Source organism: Acipenser ruthenus, chromosome 6, assembly GCF_902713425.1.
Source record: "Acipenser ruthenus chromosome 6, fAciRut3.2 maternal haplotype, whole genome shotgun sequence".
NCBI classification, from domain to species: Eukaryota; Metazoa; Chordata; class Actinopteri; order Acipenseriformes; family Acipenseridae; genus Acipenser; species Acipenser ruthenus.
In genome coordinates this window covers 57,904,270-57,918,842 of record NC_081194.1, presented here as the reverse complement: position 1 = coordinate 57,918,842, position 14,573 = coordinate 57,904,270, and the positions used below count along the sequence as shown (strand labels likewise).

Sequence of the window (14,573 nt, the reverse complement as noted above, 5' to 3'; positions counted from 1 at the left end):
ACCACTGTATACTGTACCTCTCTATAACAGAGTCCCTGACTCTCCCCTTCATACCATACTTCTTTGGAACAGAGCCCCCAACTCTCCCTCAATCTGCACCCAGCTATACTGTAAGAGCCGCCAACTCTCCCTCAATCTGTACCCCTCTATACTGTAACACAGCCCCCAACTCTCCCTCAATCTGCACCCCTCTATACTGTACCAGAGCCCCCAACTCTCCCTCAATCTATACCCCTCTACATTTCACTATGACAATGTCCCCAATCTGGGCTGAGTTGTTCTGTGTGGTTTATGATACAGTGTTAAAGCAAATGTATTTAATAGCTCTTTGTGACCTGTGGATGAAGTGATTTTCCTCAAGGTACTGGCAGCCCTGTGCGATGTCTCGGGCCACGTTTAGTAGGTCTACCATTGATAGGCTGGAGGGCTGGGTCTAGGGGTAAAATAATACACGTCAATATGCAATTATTAAAATGTATTTGAAGGTTTCTTTCTCAAGGGAAATCCATCCTGGTGCAGGAACCTCACTCACACAATTAATGTATACTGCAGGCATGGTTTGCAAGGTATATACAAGATTAAAGTGCTATATGGGATAATTCATGACAAAAATGCACTTCATATAATTGATGTGGGTGCTGACGTAAATCTGAACAGTTTTGACTGAATCTACTACATACTGTATAAAAGACATGCTGTTAGCTTGGGAACAGTTCCGTAATCAGGTGAGTAATTCTGAGAAGTTATCGCCAGCATGGGTCTCTAAAAATTCTCAGCTTATAAACTCATCTCGTTGCCAGGTTCTGAACAGACTCGTAACAGACTTTGCACTGATGCTTAACAGAGCAGCCAGTCCCTTGATGGTTATTGTGCTCTTACGAGCCGTGGACGTGTCTCCCGCAGGAAGGACTTGAGGTCTCCGCCAGCCATGAGCTCGAGCAGGATGAAGCGTGGGAGGGCCTGCAGACTCACCCCGATGCAGCGCACGATATTCTGGTGGTTGAACTTGCTGTAGGGGGCAAGACAAGACAGATGAGTTTACACAGCACACGTTCATTCCTATGCTTTTACTCTGTACTGTATTCGATGTGTGTTGCATCATTGGATAACGACCCTAACTGTGTAACTGAAGAAGAGCTGAGCCCCCAAGCCCTCTCACCTGATAATGAGAGCCTCCATCAGAAAGTCCAGCTCGTCCTGCTCAGAGCAGACCTCTGGCAGAGTCTGAGGAACACAGAGCACAGCCATTACATAAACACAAACACACACATTTACTCACTCTTTGCATGATATTTAGGGTACAAAAATGGGAAATTGTGGGTCCATCCATCTCCCTGTCTGTCTGTCACACGCTACATGAGTGCATTCATTTTTACCAAACTTCTCATACACTCCTAGCCTCCTACTGATGCTCTGAATTGCATTTGGATATAATCCGATAATCTCTTGATTTTATACAAATATTTTTAACTTCATGTACAGTATTGTGCATTCCTTACACAATTAATAGGACCCTCTGAATGTGTGTGCACTGGTTTCATTGTGTAACTTACATAAAGTAAATTTGTTCCAAAACATTACACTGTGCGTAGGCGTTTTGAACTGGTCAACATTCAGGACACCTACATCGCCGCCAGACAGGATGCAGTGATTCGGATTCGGGAAAGGTAGCACAGTACAGTGCATTGCAGAGAGGAAGGTAAGGCTGGACTTTTGAGAACCAAGGGTTCCATTTCTAAATCATTAAACCATTTGCAGCCAATTAAAACGCCAGATTTCAGAACATTCCAGTACATCTTTTTTTTTGCCATAATTGTTGTGTGCTGCATGGTAGACTACAAACTGACAGAAGCAGCCCTCTTCTCCAACCAAAGTGCTTACAAGAAGACACTCTTATACCATAAGACACAAGGTAAGCTGTGGGTATAAAGTTATAGTTTAGTTTTGCAGAACGGCATAGAATGGTAGAGCTTGTTTCTGATACAGAAGTGCAACCCAATCATCAGCTGCTGTTCAATCATCAGTCTGGGATCTGAGGCTCCTTTACCTTGACAGCGACCTGCATTGGGCTGCGCTCTCCAGGGATCCCGAACACCTGACCCTCGTATACCTCTCCGAAGGCTCCATGGCCAAGCCCCCTGTGAAGAGAGAGACACACAGACACACAGTCACTACCTGGGGCTCCACGAGAAAAAACAGTTCAGGCAGACAAACATTTCAGCCTTTCATAGTGTTATATTAAACCTCTGACTAGGTGCACTAAATACGGCTTGGAGGAGATTGATACCCTGATCCTGAACACCCACTTGACACGATGAGGACCACCCCAGTAATGGCTTCTTCCGAGATGACAGTGTAATCTTCCACTGTGCCGGTGTTTCCTATTCCGGGCGGATAAGACAGCCTAATCTCAAATTCCAATCCAAGTGAGCACTTGTGGGATGAACTTGAACATTTGTCGTCTTGGCGGCTTTCTTTTGTCTACCTCATTGACCCTGTTGTGGAACGAGACACAATTCGGACTGTCGTTGTGGAAGAAACGTATGGTTCCTAATAAACTGACTATACCATGCCTACTGTTTAATACGCTTACTTGAGCGACCGGAAACGTGAGATGTTCTTGCACTGTTAGCGTCAATTTGCTGTACCGTACACTATGCATAGGGCTTGTAAACTCCATTGAAAAGGGTTAAAAGACTGAGGATCCAGCACACTACGATGTCCACCTCTGCCCCTGTGCTGCTCACAGTGCTTGAAAAAGGGCTACTCTGGGCGAGGGATGACAGCAGGCCTCCAGGTCTTGTTTTTCAGCAGAGTAGCACATTCAATAACGCCTCCAGGCAGGTGTGTAATTTATCCTGGGGTTTCCCTTTGAAACATTCATTTGGAGTGCTGATTGGCAGGTAATTCAGGCTGGCTCTGTTTTCACTGTGACAGAATCCTTCTCCCTCCCCCAGAGGCTCGCTAAATGGAGCAGAATTTATGTCCGGAGCTCATCTGTGCAATTTATGCCCACTCATCTCATTCATTTTTATCTGCTGCAGGAGTCGAAAAACTGCTGCGCTGGCTAGCAGAGAGCTTTTTGTGTTGTTAATGACTACTGTTTAATTACTTTTCTTTATTCCCCAGTGCCAGGAAACAAGGCAAGTCAGAGAGATTTGTTGTTCCATTATTTTTACAGCAATGCAGCTGGTAGGATACAGAGACAGTAGAAAATAGAGGAGCTGTTTCTCTTTTTCTTTGGGATAAACTGTAAAAGGCGCCTCAAGGCAGTCTGTGCTACACTTTTGTAAAAGGAAGAATGTTCTTTTTGTATTAGCGGAAATAAACTGCCCTCCAGGACAGTGTTTCCCAAACTTTTTGATTGGCGACCCAAATGAACACAGGAATAATGAACCCACGACCCAAAATTATTCACTACTCTGTATTCTAAATTAAATACTTCTTAACCAATCAAAAAGCCACATTTCATTTATTTATAACTACACTTCACTACATAATGATTCAGACTTTGATAGTTCTAAAGCTTGCTAAAATGTTTGCTTTTATGAAATTAATTATTAGAAAAAAATGGTATTAAACTAACATATTGTAATGACGAGGCAGACGAACCTGAGGGGGGGAGGGGGGAGGGGGCACTTCTACGAACATTCTCTCACATGACAGCCACCCCAGGTTTTTGAGTTAAGGGTCCCTGTGACAGAAAGATTATTGGTGGTATATCTCCCTCCCGACCTGTGAGGGTGCTAAGTAACAGAAACAGAGTACTCTGGACTACCTGGCCTGACACTTTGTTCCGAGGGTTAAAAGGAAGTCGGTGATGTAGAAAAGAGACGGAGCTTCGGTACACTAACTCATCGACCCGGAAGGGAAATGATGTGGCAGCCGCGGATTGGAGGAGCGGCTGCAATCGTTTACCAAGGGGTCATGAGTGACAGTATAAATAGGGGTCGAAGCAAAGTTTATCTGTTCCTTCGTTTTGGTTATTGTAAAGTGAACCGGAAGGACCTGTGCTTGTTGTGGAAATAATCATGAGTGTTTTGTTTTGTACTGTCTATTTGTTACTTGTATCACTAGACAGCTAACACGTTCCGAAGCTGTCGCCAGAGGCCAGCACAAACCCGGAACAGCACTTCACTTGTCTCCCAGTAACTTGTATTGTACCACAATCATTAATTCATGCACTGACTAACCGGATTTGTGTATGTGTTTTGTGTTTAATGTGGGAATACAATAACGAGACTATTATTTCGGGACCAGCTTGGGGATTATAAATGTAAGTAATACACGCCGCTGTATTACTTACCAGCATTATTATTTACTGTTTGTTTTTCACTGGACAAAAACACATAAAAACAAACCTTTGCACCTGGATTACAATTGCCTGTCTGTTCTTTAATCACCTGCACCTGCACACTATTAACCACTTTGCCACAGTCCCCTTTGCGCAGACAACGGGACTGCAGCCGATCACAGACATGCATTTGCAGGACAGCCCCCATGGGGATTGATGGACTATGTGGGTGCATTGAGATAATGTGTGGTGGGACGGGAATGCATTCTGTGACTGGGGTAGTGTGCATGACGGAGCAAACTGTGAGCCTGGCAGAGGGAGGGGCTGGGTGAACAGTGAGTTTTGGAGCTTTGGGAGAGAATCTGTTGTTTTTATGAATTACCGAGTCAGACACACTGAGACTGTTAGCTTGTGTGTATGACCTGCCTGTTTATTAAACCCTTTTATTTATCCTGTGTTCGTTATTGTTTATTGCATTTATTTTACTGAACTGCTATAAACCGTGCATCTGAGACCAGAATACTTGCTGGATTGCTTCCTTTACCTCCATGTTACAATATCAATTTAAAATTGTGTTTCAACATAATGAATACCAGTTTTAATTTTCAATTCAACATCAAGCATTGCAAACATACCGACAACAGGCAGTTGTGCAGTTTCTTGCATATTGTAACCAGGTAGGATACATTCAACTCTTTCTCTGAGACAGTGACTGATTTTTTTAAGAACGTTTTTCTGTTTAGCTAATTGATCAGCTTTCTTCTGGGGAAAAACTTGTGTCGTTTCCCAATGCAATCTGGATGCCGTGTCTCAAGATGCCGATGGCTTAAGGCTTTCGTGAGCCAGTGCTTCACAACAAATAACACATGAGGACGCGGATCATCCTTGTCACCAATGTAAGAAAAACTAAAGTTAATATAAGATGGTAATAGCGAGTTTTTTTTGTTTGTTTGTTTGTTTGTTTCTTTGCGCTGCAAGTAGGATTAGACATGTTTTCGTATTGTATCCATTTTAACTGTTTTCAAAATCCCAAGTAACCGCGCATACATTTGGTTCATATTTAAAGCAGAAGACTGGTGATAAAAACAATACATTGTTTACATAGTTACTGCTAATGATTTGTATGCGAATTACCTTTATTTTGAATATAAGCATATGAAGTCGTATAGTGAAACTGAGTCTTAACAGTGTGCACTGAACGTCATATTTTTTATATTGTTTGGCGAACCATCAAAATGTTGCTCCAGGAGACACATATCCTACTTGTAAGATGCTGATAACCTCTAGGACAATCAATACTACACATGTTCCAAAGCGTATTTATTTTTTTATATTTCAGTGGCTGGCTTGTAGCAGTGCGACTTCATATTTGCGGCTTTAGTATCATCAGCACAGACTTCTCTAGGAACCCACCCTGTTGACGTCCCTCATATCCATCTCTAAGATCCTGAACAAATTCCCAGTAGGAGAGTTATAACCATTCCTTCAAATATCAGTATTGTTAGTAGTGACTCTTCTAAGATCTCCCCTTCACAACAGTAAAATACATTTTCAGAATTTCCTGGGGACCCCCTGGGCAACATTTGCGGCCCCCCAGGGGACCTCGGATCCCAGTTTGACAACCACTGCCCTAGGCCTGTATCTTCTCTGAGGTTATGACTCCCCTCTGTAGAAGGCCCCGCTCCCCCAGCGCTCAGCCCCCTCACCTCATGAGCGAGATGTTCCTGCGCGACACCTCTTTCAGGTCGTTCACGGAGGAGGTCTTGCCAGCGAAGCAGTAGTTGGGGTTGTAGTCTGTCATGATGGTGGAGGTGCGGAGCTTGCTCAGCTTGCACTCAGGGCTCTGCAGCTCCAGCTGAATGGACTGCAGCTCGGGGTGTTTCCGCCGGTACACTGCAGCACACAACCAGGGGGGGAAAGGGGGGTGACAATCAGGACAGAAGGGTCAAGGAAATTTTTGTATAATTGCACAGATGTGCTCATACTTGGATTTAAGCTGTTTTCTGCGGTAATACAGTTAATACTTTTGTTGAACCTGTGTCCACCTATAAGCACCCCTACACTACACCCTACATGTGGGGGCTAAGATGTTCATAAATCTCTGTATTACTGAACACCGGCATGGTAAACGGTGACAATAACACTGATAAACAGCATTGTACATAGATATCTAATTTTCTTTTATTTTTTTTCTTCTGCTTTCTAAAATAGTCTGAAGTGATGCATTTAGCACTGTTTATCTAAATACAAATTGGGAGCTAGACAGATCTTCCAACTCAGCTGAATACGTGTGGATGGTGTTCCTGTAAGCCAAGGATGTATGCCAAGTATTATACCTTGTACTTATGCCAAGTATGTGTGCCAAGCATAGAGTAGGTTGTCGCGCCTTTTACTCCAAAGTGTCATCAGCATCTTTATTTCACAGATGAGAACAAGCATGTGAGTCATCCCTGCCTGTACCTGGTAAGGTGGAAGGGTAGATTATGTATGCTCCACTACATGCCCTGTTGGGGGATAATAATACTCACTGGAATTACATAACCAGTAATAAACAACTTAAAATGCATATGAGACATATTTTCAAAGCGTTTATTCCGGTCTTGAACTCCTATTTTTTGAAAGAATACAGTTCCATGTAAACAGATGATGCTATCCCCTCGTGGCGATGGCTGGTGCTTCATTATAGCTCCACCTGAACTATACATACATCCTAATCCTTACAATCATACAGTGAAAACCATACTGTATGGGACTGAGTGCAAGAAGACTGCTCTCTACACAGCATGATTTTTACACAGTAAAAGAGTATATTTTGTTTCTTGATTTGATAAAAACAAGCTCTACCGCCTTGAATTAGAGTTTTCTCTGGATTCATTGATGTAGCATTTGAAAAAGATAAAGAACACAGATAAAACTGCAGTGAAGATTCTAAAAATTGATCATAGTGGCAGACTGTTGATGACACTGTATTTTAGGGGAAGTCACTGAATTCAGTGTGACTCTGTAATGAGTTTGTGGGAATCTGATAAGAGAGACAGAGGGAATGTATTTGAAGTGACGTGCCAGCGCACAGGTTTATTAACTCCGATGGGATGTCTTAAGCTGCAGGATCCTATGTTCTCTCTGTATACTTTTTGCAGGGTTTAAATCCACTAAACTAATAAGAATATTTACACAAAAAAGAAAAGTAAATAAAACACAAAACACATTCTTACTCCCATAAGCAGGGCCTCAGCCCTGCCACAGACCCATTGACTCATTATGTAATCGGATGATCAAAAACCACGGGTTTTAAGCCAAGTACACCAAACAGTGCTGCATTAACTCCAAATAATTCTGTCTAGCACACCATAATGACAGAAACCTTTGATTTGTGTCTTGACCGTGTCTTTGTAAAGCACAACTTCAATAGACACATAAGAAAATGTACAACGAGGAGATGGAATTTGGCCCATCAATTCTTGTCTGGTTCCTCATCTTAAAAGAATCCCAAAGATTTAGCATCAACATAACTAGGTAACCCACTCCATACCCTCACCACTCTGAGTAAAGAAGTGTCTCCTATCCTCTTTTAACAGTGTCTCTACATCATTTCCAACTGTGTCCTCTGGTCCTGTTTTCTGCGCCGCGCTTTAAGTATTGCCTAGAGTTCATTTAGTTACATACAAGCCCATATACTGTAAGCACAATCCTATTACTGTACATAAGTGCATGAATCTATTTGCACGGTTATATGCCTCTCTGAAGTGAGATAGACGAATCTTTCAACACAGCTGAATACGTGGAGGTCGTATTCCTGTGTGCCAAGTATTATGCCTTTGCACATGCAACAGGGCGGAAGCTGGGTGTGACACCGCACAGCGCGAGTGAGCATTAACCACAGAGCCTGACTCATCTGCATTTATGGTTATAGAGCTTTTAACCTCATCTCATCTCACCGTCGGGGGACACAATCCGTAATGGCAGTGTGTCAGACAGCACTGCCCATTATACACACACATTGTTAGAGATTGGTACTGAGAGGTACTCACCGAACATAATGCCAGAAATGGTGAACAGTAGAGCTGCGATGAGAGCTGACATCACCACTGATAAGACCAGGTGCAAGGGCAGCCGAGACATCTCCTGGTTTATGGTGCCTGCAGTATATGTAAAGCATAAACAGAAAACCACAAACCAATGTAGCATTTCTTTGATTGTTCAGGAATTTGCTCTATATTGGCATTACTTGTGGCTGTGTACAGTGTCCTGACACATTGCTTAATGCAGAAATAGAAGTCCCACCTGGCAAAACTGTGCTCTGGCTGGCTAGTGAAGATGACATGATTTAGAATAGTGTATAGACTATGTGGTTGTCTGTTGCTGTACTTTCACTACAGTTTACTGTAAATGCACTGTCCTTTTACATATGGATATATTGTTATAAGAGTGATAAGCAATAATGAAATTGAGTTCCCCTCAAATCGTATTTGCATTAGTAATATTGGGGCATATTTGTTAAAGAGTGTACAACTTTAAACCTATTTTTCAAAAGAAAAAAACACCTGCTAATTTTGAAAAAACAGAATCAAGTAGCTATTAAACCAGAATCAAAGCAGTCAAAGTCATTGCATTTATCTTGCTCTTAATTGTATTATTACTTATACTGTGATTCTTGAAATGTATTTTACGACTGTAAGTCGCCCTGGATAAGGGCGTCTGCTAAGAAATAAATAATAATAATAATAATAATAATAATAATAATAATAATAATAATAATAATTTAATAACTAAAGCAAGCATGAGTTGCATGCATGAGTTGTTTGTTACTAGAGTCCCTTAACAAGAAATTTTGCATTTTTTTAATAAATCTCATTGTAAATCTGGCCTAAGGTCTCTTAAGAGCATGGATTTTACTCCTTTGACATGTTTAACATAGGCTAGATCAGTGAAAGTTTAGTGTATTACTAGCAAAACAAAAGGAAAGTTGTTTCCAAAGGTGTGGATCACTAAATGGTGCTGGCTCTTGCAACTATAAAGACACTTTGGTTAATCCAGCCTAGGTTACATATGCCTCTGTCAGGCAATCAGAATTGAAGTGTAGCTCCTGAACTAACACGAAAGAACCATAAAACAAACAAACAAACAAACAAACAAACAAAAAACAGCACAGCCTTTGAGTAACTGCAACAAGAACCGTTCAGAGTACCTGCAATCACCATAAAAAGGTACAGTAAGCTACTGTCTTCAAACTCCAGGCTATCAGGGTGACTGTACCTTTGACATTGTCATTGTCAATGCAGGAGACCTGGTCTGGTGCCAGCGTGAATCCAGCCTCACAGTAACAGTGCGGCTCTGCCGGCTCTCCTCTCAGGTGGCACTCCCTCGTCTGGCAGTGACTGCAGTCCAAAGCCAGCTCAATTCTCACCTCGCCGTGACTCTCCATCACTGAGGAGGAGAGGTGTGAGAGCAGAGAGAGGGATGGAGGAAAGACAGATAGAGAGGACAGAAGAAATTGAGAATATTTCTATTTAAAAGCTCTAAAAGCAGAAGCTAAATCAGAGTAGTGTACAGTAAAGGGGAATCTATCAAAGATCTCATTATTTGAATCCGACGTTGACCTGTTCCAGTCTTTACCTTTTAATGGTGGTAAGTACAAATCGCCCTCAGTGTTGATAAAGGAAACACCGTCTTCTCCATCCCGATGAGGGTCATCGTCCTGACCTGTGCTGCCACCTACAGGCAGGGAGCGACAGGACAGGTGACCAGTACAACCCTTATAATATGTTTTACAATACCTGTCTGGGCTTTACAATGCTTACCTATATTTTACCATGTGTTCACTATGCTTTATTACACATTGATTTACTTTTTCTATGGGAAACTTTTATAAGGGAACAAGCAATGTGGAGGAATACAGGTTAAACACAGGAAAGGTAAGATTACAGCTACACAGTAGTATGTTTATATAACAACAGTATACCACAATAACATATACCATTTGTAGCCATGTGCAGTTACAAATAAATAAATAAACATATAGCTGAAACATTTGCCACACATTTTGAAGTTATGAATACATATATGAAATTAATTTCTACGTGGTCCCGGACAAATTTAGCTGTCGCTTATTATAAACTAATTCTTATAATACGAATTCACTGAACAAGAATATCTTGTTTGTGCAAATTAGAGTGGAAAGAATGTAATAAAAATAATTGCCCTAGTTTGAACAGCTGAGTGTAAGTGATATTGGGAAATGTATTAACGTGCATCCAGATTAGTGCCTCTGGACTGTATTTTAGTGCTGTTTTAGGACTAATCCTATGATGCACTTCAAGTTGCCATAGTGCTCATCAATGCCATTTCCGTGATGCACAGAAATGATTTACCAGCTCAAAAAATGTGCATCATCATTGCAGACAAAAGTGGAGGTGTTGAAAGTGGTGGATAATGCACCACTGTACAAGAAAAAGAAAGATGTTGCTGCATATTTTAACATTCCTGCGACCACTTTCTCAACCATTCTGAAAAAATGGGATGGGCAATTCCATGATAAAGTGACCATGACCATGACATATCTTTCTCTATTTTTTACTAAAGGGTGTATACCATAGCGTGCAATGGGTTAGGGGTCAAGGTTGGTAGGTGACACAATCAAATATGAAGACATAAGCCTGATATCTGCTCCTGCAAGGGAGCTGGCTCTTTTGTACAGAGGTATCGGCACTGTGCTTCAGTGTGGGAGGTCCCAGGTTCACGTCCCACCTCCGCCTGTGAAACCCCTGACTGCGGGAACCGAGCTCATTACAATATTTATGCAGGTATTATTTGTGTTCAGTTTGTGTCTTTTCTTACAGCCATTTAAAGTTACTGTTAAAGAAAAAAAAAGCTACATTTCCAACTTCCATACATTTTTGGTATCAATGGTAGGATAAATGTTTGAGTTACACATTTGTAAATATGTCACATTTTGACACTACGGGTATGTAATACCAAGTTACTAATATTACATGTTTTGGGGATAAAGGAACATATTTTACAGTGCTTCAAAATAATGGTGTTTAAATAAAACCAAATGTCACCTCAATAACATTTTCTTGGTAGTTTTTATACTACATTTGTATACTACATTATATTTTTTTCAAACTTTCTCTGCAAAGCTAACTTTTAAAAATGTCTGTTATATGGAATAAAAATGTTGACCCTTTCTTAATAATAAGTGCCCAAATTAGTGTTATGGACAATACTGTTATGGACGTGACCTTTATGACTGGTAGTACGCTTGATGAGATTGCAAATGAATCACATGTCTTACGCACAAGCAAAATATGAATTGCAATCACTAAAGGGCAAGATAGCACATTGTCATTAGACCATATAAACAGATCACAATACCAAAAAATCGTGTCGATCATTTTAATGGGAATTAAAATGTTTTCTTTCATCCGCTAACCTTAAATTTTTCTGTTCATGTTAACGCTCCTCCTTAGTAAAATGTCTAGCACTGTGTCGCTAGTTAAATTGACAAAGTTAGTGGCAATGTGCTTAAAACACGTGTATACTACGCAAGGTTTAACTTTTAAATGTTCTATAATTGCCATTGATTTAAGATCGGCCAAATAGTACGTACCTTTAAACTGAACTGACATCAGGGTGTTAGTTCAGTTACTTCGTTCAAAACACTTGGATTTCACTTCTCATTTTGCATCGCGTTATTATAACAATTCAGGACACACTTAAAGATTTTTTTTTTTTTGTTGTACATGTTTTTATTTAAGTTTGTTGCCATTTTTAACTAGTAATAGCACGTGCCCACTTTGTTGTTGTCTGCACTGACGTTCACAGCTAACTCAAGGGAAAAGAGGCGTGTTTGTACTGATTGGCCGCAGTTTAAAAAAATAAAAAAATAAAAAAATTTCAGTTCTAATTTTTCCGTCTCACTCTGTTACTGGTTATATGGTAGTTTAACAAGCAGTTCAGAGAAAGCTTTCAGAGAATACTGCATTCTTACACAGAAGATCCTTCTACATTCAACATTGTTAAGAAAACCTCATTAGAGTTATATTTTAATTATATTCTTAATCTTTGATAGTACATAATATAATACGTTTAATTAATCTTGTCAGTCCTGCTGACTGAATTACCAGACAGTTTTTTCACTGAAACCTTATAATCTGGTCTTTGTGTCCCATATGCGAAATGTAGTGCGTACATAATACAGTACAAATTAAATCAATTGTAATCATACTTTTATACGATTATCGATCATTATCGAGTAAAAATGTTTAAAAAAAAAAAAAAAAACCTTCCCTCACAGTAACAGTTAAAGTAACAATAAGTCCTCTTTTTTTTTATAGAGCATGGTATAAAAACTCATTAAAAGAAATCCTGATGTTTTAGGCACGTTTGATAAATACATTGGCATTTAAATATAGCACCTCTCCAATTTTCATATCCCTGCCGTCACTGGCGTTTGCCTTGTTTTGTGTAAAATCTGAAAAAATCTCCAGTGCAAACATAACGGTAAATTAAGAAAAATAAACAAATAAACCCCACTGTCCATTTTTTGAGAACAGGTAGCGTGACCCACAATGCTTGTCTATTTCCGTCACATCCATAACGTGAGTTTCTTTGGGCAACAACATTTTTTTGTGAGACTTTGAACCATGGAGTTTTAACAGGACACAGTTTAAAAAGCTCTTCATCTAAACAGTCTATAAAGTTTCTTTAATTCATTAAAGGAGTCTTTGTGTATGGTAACACAGTTACATTTTGTGTGCAAATATCACATCCATAACGCTGGAATTGCCCGGATTCAACAATACAGGACTATGAACAGCAAAACTGTGAACAGCAACAAGTTGTCGGCTTTTCTGATGTTGAGGATGCCTTGCTTTTGTGGTTTAAAAATGTCTGATCAGAGTGGGATATGCAGATATCAAGTTGCAATGTATACTTTTTAAAAGTTCATACACACATTCTATTTTATCTTTTTTTTATTTTTTTAAACGTATAATTTCTTAGTAAACTTTATCATTGACATGTTCATATCTAGGTACATGACTTACCGATGTAGCCACCTCCTCCCCCACCAGAAGAGCAGCCCCCTCCCCCCCCTCCGAAGCCACCTCTCAGCTGCCACTTCCGGAGGGCCTGCGGACAGGACCTCCCGCCCAGGGCCCCCATCAGCAGGGGCAGCCCCCCCGAGGACACTGGCATCTTGTCATCCCAGCCGCCACCGCCACCTGCAACACAGAAACAAAACCTGCTCACAATGGGACCCAGAAATAACAGTATAGCATAGTGTAATAAAGCACAGTGAAAGCATGGTAACAGCATAGGTATGGTCAAGCATAAAAAAAAAACCCATGGCAAACCATGGCAACTATGGTAAATGCATGGTAAAACCATGGCAAAACCGCAAAATTACCATGTAAATTTACTGTGGTAAACTTTTACAAGGGGCGTCTCAGACCACTTCATATGGGGCTGTGAAATACAGAGTACAGTGCACAGTGTCGAGACCCCAAAACCTTCCCAATGCTGCAAAAAAGATGGGGTAAAATATAGGATTCGCGTTTTCTCTTGTCTGTACACCTTGAGGTTTGCCATAGGTGCTAGAATGGAAAAAGACAGTTTTCTAGTTTCTTTGAAATAGAAGTCCATCTGCAGAGCTACGGCCTTGGGCCATCGAGGTTTAGGCGAAACTAACTCAGTGTCCAGAGGAACATGAGAGAGCTGCAGTCTTTTCACATATGAATCGATATTTAAGCAAAATATATAAAAAAAGAGTTTAACTACAATACCCACAACAATGTCTTATGATTGAGGGAATGGTGGTCATTTTGCCAGCACATTTCCATAGGAGTTTATAGAAGTTGCTGCACATCCATCAACAGTAATTAGTACAGGAAGAGGTTCTCACAGGGTTTGTGTATGAGTCATCTCACCCTTAATATAATGATCAAAAGAGACTGGAATCTTACTAGGGTTCACAGTGAAGAACAAAGTCACACATCTCCTAACATCCAGAGGCAATTAATGAGCACCACAGGGGCTGACGATTAACACCAACGTTCACGGGTGTAGTGGTAGCTAAACAAGAGAGCTAAAAAAAGACAAGTGAAGCCATCACACTGCCACTGTAATAGGAGACAGCATGGTCTCGCTCTGTGCAGCAAAGTGAACGTGAGGCTCAGGAGGGGTCATTATACAGTACCTGCTTCACAAGGGATTAAATTATAGGTGGCTAGGGGGGCTTCTGAGTGGTGCATCCGGTAAAGGTGCTCCATGTGGA

The 14,573-nt window shown here is 40.8% G+C and overlaps 1 protein-coding gene across 1 annotated transcript in view; it reads right to left on the bottom strand.

Annotated features, from left to right (window-relative positions):
* LOC117411110 (ALK tyrosine kinase receptor) overlaps positions 1–14,573 on the bottom strand; it is a 161,012-nt gene that overhangs the window by 4,660 nt on the left and 141,779 nt on the right. Inside the window, exons 17-25 of the mRNA XM_034018253.3 lie at positions 13,345–13,521; positions 9,911–10,009; positions 9,551–9,721; positions 8,326–8,433; positions 6,001–6,187; positions 2,048–2,138; positions 1,160–1,224; positions 880–1,009; positions 336–433 (exon numbers count right to left, since the gene is read on the bottom strand). Of these exons, the coding sequence (XP_033874144.3) occupies positions 336–433; positions 880–1,009; positions 1,160–1,224; positions 2,048–2,138; positions 6,001–6,187; positions 8,326–8,433; positions 9,551–9,721; positions 9,911–10,009; positions 13,345–13,521 (1,126 nt within the window). The remainder of the gene's footprint in view (positions 1–335; positions 434–879; positions 1,010–1,159; positions 1,225–2,047; positions 2,139–6,000; positions 6,188–8,325; positions 8,434–9,550; positions 9,722–9,910; positions 10,010–13,344; positions 13,522–14,573) is intronic.